Below are 11,514 nucleotides of genomic sequence, written 5' to 3'. Positions count from 1 at the left end.
AAAGTGTAATTTCTTCAGTGCTGTCACATGAAGAGATATAGTATTTACAAAAATGTGAGGGGTGTACTCACTTTTGTGAGATACTGTAGGTCCCCTGTTAAGGAGACTCGCCCTCTCTATTTGTCCTGTTTACCATTATCATTGAAAGTGAAAGTAGAATAAAATCACATTTTGAGTTGTCCCCAGAAAAGTCCATAGAGGGGAAATCTTCCAAAGGGGACACTAGTTCTGGTGAGCTGGGGGTCCCCAAGGAATGCCCTTAATTTCCTCCCACTTCCTGTTTGGCAATGAGACAGGAAGTAAAGGGAAATCTTCCCAATGGGACACAGCAAAAAAAAAAAATAATAATAATAATCTGGCAGGGGTCTAACACTCCCTAACTCCATTCAAAATGAAAAAAAAAAAACTTTTGCCTATAGTTCTACTTTACGCTGAAACTCCAGGCGACTGAAATACATAAATGTGCATTGTTTAGTTGACAAAATTATTTGGATTCATTCTGCAGCTTTATAAGTGCTTTGTTCCCTCCAGCCTACTCAGGCCCTGCTCGCACCTGAGCGTTTTATAGCCCAGAGCTCCAAAATACCATGGTTTTTATTTATGTCCGTTCACACCTGAGTGTAGTCTCTTGTAGCTCCAAAAGGTAGAAATAAACAAAGTAATCTGGATGGCCGCACACCGGACAAGATAACAAGTGCCTTTATTGATAAAAACTGGATCATGGAATACACAGGACACTACAGCAGGAACATACAGGAATCAGCTAACGCGTTTCACACTTATGCCAAGTGCTTATTCATAGCTGTTATAGCAGCTATGAATAAGCACTTGGCTTAAGTGTGAAACGCGTTGGCTGATTCCTGTACGTTCCTGCTGTAGTGTCCTGTGTATTCCATGATCCAGTTTTTATCAATAAAGGCACTTGTTATCTCATCCGGTGTGCGGCCATCCAGATTACTTTGTTTATTTCTGCTCGTCTCAGCATTAGCCAGCACCTGGGGCTCTTTTCTTTTGGAGGATCAGAATCCTTTCATTTGTCTACCAGCCGAGACCTACCTGAGCGGTGGAGTATTCTTCACTTCGTTTGGATTTCTGGATATAAGCTCCAAAAGGTAATCCGCTTCTTCTGTGCTGCAAGCTTCAAGTGTTTTTGGCCCCGGTGGGCTTTATTTGAGGCACCTGAAGAACACACGTAAAAACACACATACCACAAGGTTTTTCCCTCCTATTAACCAGCTTTCTATTCGCTAAAAAAAAATGCTCAAGCTTTAGACGCTTGCAAAAAGGCCTTTACAGACACTAAAAAGCCTGCAAAACGACCAAAGGCACTCAGCTAAAATGTGAATGCACCCTGATTGCTCTACTAATGAGCTGGGCCAGACACCTTACGCCTATTGTTCCCAGTGCCTGAAACATGTTAGTATGATGGAATTATTTTGATCCTAGTTATTTCCAACCACGTGAACAGTGAACTATAGGAAGATAATAGTTTTTAGGTCTTTTTACTTGTAGGAGTATTTATTAATAGCGATTTTTAAATCCTTCATTAGACTGAAAAACAACTATATACATTACCTTAAAGTAGAAACGCAGTGAAATCCTAAGTATTCTTAAACCTGCTCCTATCCCCATTCTAAGCCTGTCCTAACTACACTGTAAAGGAAAGATGTCTATACTCATTTATGCTGAGGGAGCTCTGGTCACATGTTCTTCCCAGCGGCTGGCTTCAGTGAAGAGGTGAGCTTGCCAACAACAACTGCAGAGCTTATGTGGTGGCATCACCCATAGGCTTACTATGGGGCTGGCTGTCCCTCCTCTACACTGAAGCCAGCGCTGGAAGCCGATCATGTGCCCACATCCGAGCGCCCTCAGCATAGGTATGTATAGACATCTTTTCTTTACAGGGTGATAAGAATAGGATAGGCTTAGAATGTAAGTGGGAGCAGATTCAAAGGTTAACTCCACTTCCATGCAGGGAAAAATATATAGCATATACAATTGCGACTCAAGTCATTGTAATTGAATGTTTTTTTTTAATTACCTTTCCTTATCAATCTGCAGTGCTGTAATTTTCTGTAAAATGTAATGCAATATGGCTACCTAGAGGTGTTCTCTACACAGTATGCCCCGCCCCCATATATTTAATTTCTTGCTTCTGTGATTGGCTCACTGATTTTCCCAGAAGTCTGCAATAAGATACAAGTTGGATTTCAGGCATAATTTTTGGTGAGATACATTTAAAGGGATGCAGACCCTGCCACTTTCCTCATTAAAGCCTTGCAAGTATAGCAGCTGATTGATTATCTACTTGCCAACCACATAACACGGTTATACGGTGGCAGAATGGCTCTCCTACCTAGTGCGTGATCCGGCACTTCCGGGTAGGGGGCGCACCCACCGCTTCTGCTGTGATTAGTGGATTCCGGTCAATGGATGTCCACCGGTACCCACTGATCGTGGAGGAGAAAGGAAGAGCTCTGTGCTGTCAGTGGGGATTGCTGGATTTTGTTTCCCTGCAAAGCACCACACTGTACACACAAAACACTAGTTAGGCAAACATTTAACCCTTTAATCGCCCTAGATGTTTAACCCCTTCCCAGCCGGTGTCAGTACAGTGACAGTGCATATTTTTAGCACTGGTCACTGTATTAGTGTCACTGGTTCCCACAAAGTTTAAAAAGTGTCTGTGTCCGATTGTCAGCTGCAATATCGCAGTCCCGCTATAAGTTGCTGATTGCTGCCATTACTAGTAAAAATTAAATAAATTAAAATTCCAGTGTGTGTATATCCCATAGTTTGTAGACATTATAGCTTTTGCGCAAACCAATCAATATACGGTTATTGTGATTTTTGTTATATGTAGCAGAATACATATTGGGCTAAATTTATGAAGAAATTTGATTTACATTACATTATTTTTTTTATTGAGTGTTTTATAGCAGAAAGTAAACACAATTGTTTTGGGGTTTCTTTTGTTTGTTTTTTCAAAATGGTTGGTCATTTGTTTGTTTATAGCGCAAAAAAAAACAAAACCCAGTGGTGATCAAATACCACCAAAAGAAAGCTCTATTTGTAGGGGGGGGGGGGGGGGGGGGGCAGAAGGACGTAAATGTAATTTATGTACAGCGTTGCGTGACCGCGCAATTGGTAGTTAAAGTAACAGTGCCGTATAGCAAAAAATGGCCTGGTCATGAAGGGGGGTTAAATCTTCCGGAGGGCAAGTGGTTATGAAACCACTCCCATTAGATTCACTTTCCACATGGACACAGAGCAACACACAGTGATCTCTTTAGAATGGCAAAAGGTAGCAGTTTGTTCAAATCCTTGCAATGTAAATGGATCACCCGGAGGGGAATGATTGTTTTCCAAACAAAAGTGGTGTCACTCTTTAAGTATAGTTAGGATTTATCTGGACTTACTCTTTAGCCACTTCAGCTCTGGAAGATTTACCACCTTCATGACCAGGTCATTTTTTGCCATACGGCACTGCGTTGCTTTAATTGACAATTGTGCGGTCGTGTGACACTGTACCCCAAAAAAAAAATGTTTTTTTTTCCCCACAAATAGAGCAAAGTTTTGGTGGTATTTTGATCGCCACTGCGCTTTTTTATTTTTTGCGCTATTAATAAAAGACCGACAATTTTGAAAATATATACCGGTAAGTACACCTTTTACTTTCTGCCATTAAACACATCCAATACAAAAATGTAAAACTAATTTCTTCATAAATAATAAGGTTATTCCCGCGCTATCAAATATGGAAGACAGCTGGAGCTGGAACAGCTGCTAGCACCGATACGGGTACACACCTGACCTTCAAAGTAATAAATATAGATATGTGGTGCAGCGCTAATCCGCACTATATGAACATGTGTCAAAAATTGTGCATAAAAGAAATCTCAGTGTCACATCATAAATTTTCAACAAGAACAAAAATGAAGGTAGGTATTGATTTAAAACGTGATACGTGACACTACACAGCAAAATTAACTGATGCAATAAATAATAAATAAATATAATCCGGCCGTGAGAATAAATGAATATAGGTATAACCACCTGCAATTTGGTGAACCTTGCAATAAACAACGTTAATCATAAGGTGCAATACATATAAATAAAAATAATAAAAATGCGTGCAAACAATGCTCAAACAAAGTGACAAAGTGCAATGGAGTATTCAAATCAAAAGGGTCTATGCCCAGTATTCTATACAAAGTGACAAATGTGCAAGAGCATCCGACAAAGTAAACCATAAATGTCCCAAAGAGTAAAGTGCAAAACAGTGCTAACACGGACAGTCCTTGATGCAACTAGAATATGTGACAGCAACGGTTTAGCATGCGGCCGTTGCAGTTAAAGTGCTCAGCATGGATAACATCATAAGTGTCTTCATGTGCATACACACAGGTGAGCAATGGCCCCTTACCTTAAGGTTATAGGGCAAGCGCATGTGATCATTTAAGCCTTTGGGGTGTCCACCTAGGGGCTCCAGCGCATACCTCACCGTCCTAGATCCGAGATCTGGTTCCCTCAGATATGGTACGGGGGGGTTGGTATATGAAAAGCAGGAAGGATCCCAATAGTGTAATATCGTTTGACCAAGTAAGTTTTATTTAAAAATAACAGGTACTCACATTAAAAATTGACAACAGCAATTTGCATCCGACGAGTGGCGAGCTCGTATGCCTCTATCAATATCTGCAGCCTGTCTCGTCCCTACGCGTGACGTCACACCTCACGTGACTTCATCAGGGGATCCCCTGATGAAGTCACGTGAGGTGTGACGTCACGCGTAGGGACGGTTAAACGATATTACACTATTGGGATCCTTCCTGCTTTTCATATACCAACCCCCCCTGTACCATATCTGCTAAAAAATATGCACTGTCACTGTACTAATGACACTGGCTGGGAAGGGGTTAATGTCTAGCCTGTGTTTTTGTGGGGTGTGCTTTAACTAGGGGAAGACATGGATCCTTGTTCCTGTCCCTGTATTGAGTCTACAGTACCCGCCTATCAGCTCCCTCTATGCATAATCATGGTGGGAGCGAGCCAGCAGACATTCGCGCTCGCTACCCGGTAGTGCAGGGGGGAAAAAAAATATATATATATAATGTGTGTGATCCTGCGGCACAGCGGCCACCCTGTAGCAGTAAAATTGCTATAGGGCGGTTGGCAACTGGTTAACCAGATATTAACCTACCTTTTTGTGTTTTTAAGAACACCAATTGTCCCTGCTTGCTTAATTTTTTTTTTTTGTTTTACTTTCTCTGTGCCTATTTGCTATTTTGAAATGACAGGTCCCACAATTCTTATTGGAGTGACTTGTTCAATATATTTATACCAGTATGGCCATATAGGGTTGGCCATACATGGTCCAAATGAATCAAAACTTGCAATGGTTGGGCAAGAAACCGATCATGTATGATGTCCCTATGGGTGAAATTACTTCTGATTGTTAAGTGTCCCTTGTTACTGTTGTACAAGCTTTCTAATAGGTAGGCAATTGGGATGGATCTCTGCAGTCTGGCAGTTTGACCGAGGACATACCCTGTTTCCCCGAAAATAAGACCTAGCGTGATTGTCGGTGATGGCTGCAAAATAAGCCCTACCCCCCAAATAAGCCCTACCCTATTTCCCCGAAAATAAGCCCTACCCTGAAAAAAAGACCTACAAGGACTTTAACTAGGGCTTATCTGGGGGGTAGAGCTTATATTGCAGCCTTCACCGAAAATCACACTAGGTCTTATTTTCGGGGATATAGGGTAGTAGATGTTCTTAGTAAGGCATTTGTCCCTTTTATGACCATGTTTTACAATGATCTGTAACCTTCAAGGCTATTGGACAAGAGGTCTCCCTTCACTTAAATGCCCATCTGTACCTGGCTGTACTTTGCTGATTTGGAAAGCAGAGATGAAAAGACCCATTCTAGCTTTTCCACTGTCTGGGAGGAACTAAATATTCTGACTTGTCATTTCAGTCAGCTGCAGGTCAAATCTAGTGATTCAGGTCATTCGCCTTTACATTCCCACTGCCCCGACAACCAGTCTCTGTAAATTGTCAGCACAGTTGGAATATAACTGAATTCAAGTATTAATGGAGTTTCCGTGAGCCAGACTAAATAGCAAGTTTTTTCCCAAAAACAAATTAGGTGCTGTAATTGCTTATTTGAATCTTCCCTTTTCAGACTAGATTTCTCAGATCAGCCAGACTTAGCAGAATGGATCTCTGTTACCGGGCAGCAGAACAGAGCCCTAAATGAACTGGAAGCAGAAAAGATTAGCACAGGTAAGTGTGGTAAGAGTTTTTTACATCCACATCCCCTCCCACAGGAGGCAGTCCAGTAAAGCATAATCTGCGTATGAATAAAGTATGTCGGCCACTCGATCCAGCCATTGTTCAGTTGAAGTGGAGAGGATTTCTTCTGTATAGCTGATATACAATCCTTTGCTGCATTGAGAAGGTACATAGAGTGCCTTGAAAAAGTATTCATACCCCTTGAAGTTTTCCACATTTTGTCATGGTACAAACAAAATTGTAAATGTGTTTATTGGAACTTTTATGTGATAGACCAACACAAAGGGGACACATAATTGTGAAGTGGAAAGAAAATAATAAATGGTTTTCAAACGTTTTAAAAATATCTGAAAAGTGTGTCGTGCATTTGTATTCAGCCCCCTTTACTCTGATACCCCTAACTAAAATCTAGTGGAACCATTTGCCTTCAGAAGTCTTCTAATTAGTAAATAGAGTCCACCTGTGTGTAATTTAATCTCAGTATAAATACAGCTGTTCTGTGAAGCCCTCAGAGGTTTGTTAGAGAACCTTGGTGAACAAACAGCATCATGAAGGCCAAGGAATACACCAGACAGGTCAGGGGTAAAGTTGTGGAGAAGTTTAAAGCAGGGTTAGGTTATAAAAAAAATATCCCAAGCTTTGAACATCTCTTGGAGCACTGTTCAATCCATCAAATGGCAAGAGTATGGCACAACTGCAAACCTACCAAGACATGACCGTCCACCTAAACTAACAGGCCTGGCAAGGAGAGCATTCGTCAGGGAAGCAACCAAGAGGCCCATGGTAGCTCGGGTGGAAGAATCTGTCCACAGGACAATTATTAGTCGTGCACTCCACAAATCTGGCCTTTATGGAAGAGTGGCAAGAAAGCCATTGTTGAAAGCCATAAGAAGTCCAGTTTGCAGTTAGCGGGAAGTCTTGTGGAGGACACAGCAAACATGTGGAAGAAGGTGCTCTGGTTAGATGAAACAATTATTGAACTTTTTGGCCTAAAAGCAGAATGCTTTGTGAGGCGGAAAACTAACACTGCACATCACCCTGAACACACTATCCCCACCATGAAACATGGTGGTGGCAGCATCATGTTGTGGGGATGCTTTACTTCAGCAAGGACAGGGAAGCTGGTCAGAGTTGATGGGAAGATAGATTGAGCCAAATACAGGGCAATCTTAGAAGAAAACCTGTTGGAGTCTGCAAAAGATATGAGACTGAGGTGGAGGTTCACCTTCCAGCAGGACAACAACCCTAAACATACAGCCAGAGCTACAATGGAATGGTTAAATCAACGCATATTCATGTGTTAGAATGGCCCAGTCAAAGTCCAGACCTAAATCCAATTGAGAATCTGTGGCAAGACTTGAAAATTGACGTTCAGACACGCTTCATCCAATCTGACAGAGGTTGAGAAAAAAAGGGCAAGAAGCGCCAATCTAAGTGCAGTATCATTAAAACTTTAATTAGGTTATATAAAAAAACAACAGCCAAATGGCTACTCACAAAGATAGGGTTAATAAAAGCAAGGACAAGTGGTTGGTCCAGGGACGTCCTCCACAGATGTTGAAAAGGTGCATAGTGCAGGTTCACGTGGAGGCGCTGTCAGCGCTGTGATGTACGGGTGGTCCGTGGGGTCCCTGCTGTGGGTGCTGGGCTGCAATGAAGATGGAAGTGTCCGCAAGGAGAGCCGGCATCTACCAGGACATAAGGAGCCAGAGCCATTGCAGTAGACCGGAACCGGATGGAGACAGGCGTGGAACGCAAACACTGATCCAGGAGCCAAAGGGCGGAAGTGACGTGTGGACGTGTCAGATGACACGTTTCAATGCTTCCGCATTTTCTTCAGATCCCTTTTTTTATATAACCTAATTAAAGTTTTAATGATACTGCACTTAGATTGGCGCTTCTTGCCCTTTTTTTCACATTATCTTTTCAGAGTTGTTTGCTTCCACTCTCAAGTGAGCTGCCGCTGGTGCTTAGTATCAGATTCCTGTGATTTACATATTTTCATTGACTATCATCTATACATATTTCTTATTGACTATTATTTTTATTCTCTGTACGGTTTTTGCAGAGTCCCTATATATATTTTTACCATTTTTGATCTTGCATATTCAGGTCACATTCCCTGTTTTATCCTGGACTCTTTATGTTAATGTGAATTACTTCATTCAAGCTTGTTTGTGTGTTCTTGCGCCATTTATCCTTTCTGACAGAGGTTGAGCTATTGTGAAAAGAAGAATGGGAAAAATGTCACTCTATAGATGTGCAAAGCTGGTAGAGACATAACCAAAAAGACTTGCAGCTGTAATTGCAGGGAAAGGTGGTTCTAAGTATTGACTCAGGGGGGCTGAATACAAATGCACGCCACAATTTTCACATATTTATTTGTAAAAACGTTTAAAAAACATTTATCATTTTCCTTCCACTTCACAATTATGTAACATGACAAAATGCAGAAAATTTCAAAGGGTAAGAATACGTTTTCAAGGCACTGTACAAGTATGTTTTTGGAATGTGGATGGAATTCCCCAACAAAACACATACTGTGCAGATGGGGTCACTAGTAGGTATTCGTTTCAGAACCCCTTTGATGACCACTTATTTATGCACAAAAGCATGAGCAGAAGGGAGGGTTTTACTTCTGTACTAGATTTACTGTCAGTCCATCACTCACTTCCTTCAACATTGCAATGTTACCTTTCCTTCAATAATGGGTTAGTTCAGGTTTACAAAAAAAGCACTATACAGAATAGCATCAATCTACAATAGGATGGAGCAGCCTTTAAGATGAGTGCCCCATAGCACTATGGGGCTTTTCCTGAGTGCATTCTCTCTCTTGCTGACAAGAATAAACATAGTGGGTGCAACTGGAGAGAGCGAGACTTGAGCATATGCCCTCAGGAAAAGGGCAATGCTCCCTCCTAAGGCACTTGTCCTATTAGCTGCTGCATCCTAGTAAGAAGACAAGGCAGAGCCATAAAAAGCATTTCCAGTTTTTCTGGCAGGCTTCTGTCATTGCAAGAATGGCCTACAGGTATATTTGTGGAAGAGAATCATAGTTTTAAAATCTGATCAGCTTAGGGTGATGCTATTGTGTATAGAGACTGCAGAGAGCGTTTTTTTTTTTTTGTTATTTTTAAATGAATTACCATTTTAAAGGTTTTAGATATTTTCCTTTCTGTTGATTACAGATGAATCTGAAACTCCTAGACAAGTGAATATTCCTGAAGGGTTCCGGCCTTCCTTCCAGCCAAAGTATGTATCTTTGTTTTTACTGAAGTTCTGAATTTGTAAAGATTGGTTCATTAACATATTATGCTGATGGCCATGTTTGATCCACTCCGTCTTAGGAACCCGTACTCCGATAGCATTAAAGAGATGCTGACAACGTTTGGGACAGCAACATACAAGGTGGGACTTAACGTCCATCCCAACGAGCAGGACCAACGAGTCTCTATAATGTGCTGGGCCAGCTGTGCATATACAATACAGACTATTGGTAAGGCTAATACTGTCTGGCTGAAGTTGCATTTGTGCATTAACATAGTGGCAAGGTAACTTACATGATGGTTTCTTTTTGCTTTTAGAGCGCATATTAACGGATGAAGAGAGACCTTTATTTGGAAATTTGCCATGTCGACAGGTGAGGATTGCTTTGCAGAAGTACCAAATTTAATAAATTAAGTGAATTTTAAATATTTATACATAAAAAGGATTTGCCGGCAGACTTAAAGCATTTGTTACCCCAAAACTTCATATTCCTGATATGTGGCTGCTGTACCATGTACTTGTATGAGAATGTATCCTGTTATCTTTGTATTGCTTCCTTTATGTGAAATCCCTGGTGTTCCTGCTAGTCCCCCTGCTTTCCTTTAAAAAACTGACCACACTAAGCAGGAGAACACAGTGTGGTCAGTTCTCTAGCTATGCTGGGAACTCTATGCTTTCCTCCAATGATCTGACTTGTCCTGAAATACACCTCCCCTCATGCACAGACATTCACTGGGAAGCTCACTGTGCTGCGACTTTTCCTCCTCCCCCCGGCTCTTATGCAGCTGAGAACAGAGGGGATGTGATCACTTATAAAAAAATATTTTATAATGGTTTTTTATATCTATGCAAAAATGTTTTGCCTTTCATTTCAATTTTAAACTGAACGGGTTGTTTTACAAGGTGATTGTTTACAATCACTTTAACCTGACCATGCTGGCCGTGGTTCGAATCTCGGCTGGTTCGGCAGGGACCAGACAAGATTCGAACCATCTATGGGAAGGCTTATTGTACCAAAATCAATCCATTGATCGACTAATGTACAGCCAGCATTTTGGATTTTCGTCATGTGATTATTGCTAGCAATAATCAGTGTTCTCCCGGCAGGGACGGCTCCCCGCACAAACTGCTCTCCCCGCCGAGATAACACAATAGCTCCTTGGGACTAATCAAGCAATTTGGTTGCAGGGAAGAAAATCACATCATCTATGCGCTTTTGAAAAAGTGCACCAAAAAGGCACCCTTCATTGTAGGTCAACGGAGCATGCAGGATTTTTCAAAGTGCAGCACACCTGCAGTGTGAACAGTTACATAGGATTTAATATGGAGTAGTTTTCATGCTCTTTTTTCACCCTGGCAAAGCACAACACAAGCACACAAGTGTCTAAGAGGCCTTATTAGAATCATGGAAGCCGCCCTGGGATATTATGTACAGCAGTTGCTGCTGTGCATGCATGTAGATTGGAAGTGACTTCAAAGACGCTGCAGGAGATAACTGTGTTCATATGCAACAAAGGATGAAAAAAAATGTTCAAACAAGTATTTTATTTGAAAAAAAAACAATTGTGTGTGATACACTGTGCTTTAAGCAAACTATAACTGTCAGTCATTTAGTGTTTACATCTACTTTATAAGGCCTTTGCTATGATATTTGCATAACAAAAAGTGTCCCCTTTGCCACCAAACTGAGATGACATAAAAATGGATAACTATCCTCAATATATGATCTCTTTAATGTTCTTTGTGGCGTTTTCATAATTCAGATGTTTTATTTTCAACTTTTAGGATGACTGCTTGAAGTCACTGACCAGGTTTGCAGCAGCGCACTGGACGGTGTGTCCTTTGACGGTGGTACAGAAACACTTCTCACGGCTTTTTAAGTGTAAGGGTCTCTACCATCTCTTCCTTGTAAGGACTTGCTCCCGAATTCCTGGTGTTTTACTTCTACCC

At 41.3% G+C, this 11,514-nt stretch overlaps 1 protein-coding gene across 1 annotated transcript in view; it reads left to right on the top strand.

Moving 5' to 3' along the window:
* The window catches only part of UBR2 (ubiquitin protein ligase E3 component n-recognin 2), a gene marked incomplete in the record, with an annotated part of 138,529 nt that overhangs the window by 101,866 nt on the left and 25,149 nt on the right, over positions 1-11,514 (top strand). The window contains 5 exon segments of the mRNA XM_073628435.1: positions 6,188-6,288; positions 9,486-9,549; positions 9,645-9,793; positions 9,882-9,937; positions 11,350-11,446. Coding sequence (XP_073484536.1) covers positions 6,188-6,288; positions 9,486-9,549; positions 9,645-9,793; positions 9,882-9,937; positions 11,350-11,446 — 467 coding nt within the window.

Source organism: Aquarana catesbeiana, linkage group LG04 (genome assembly GCF_042186555.1).
Source record: "Aquarana catesbeiana isolate 2022-GZ linkage group LG04, ASM4218655v1, whole genome shotgun sequence".
Taxonomy (NCBI): domain Eukaryota; kingdom Metazoa; phylum Chordata; class Amphibia; order Anura; family Ranidae; genus Aquarana; species Aquarana catesbeiana.
This window is presented reverse-complemented; position numbering and strand designations above follow the sequence as displayed.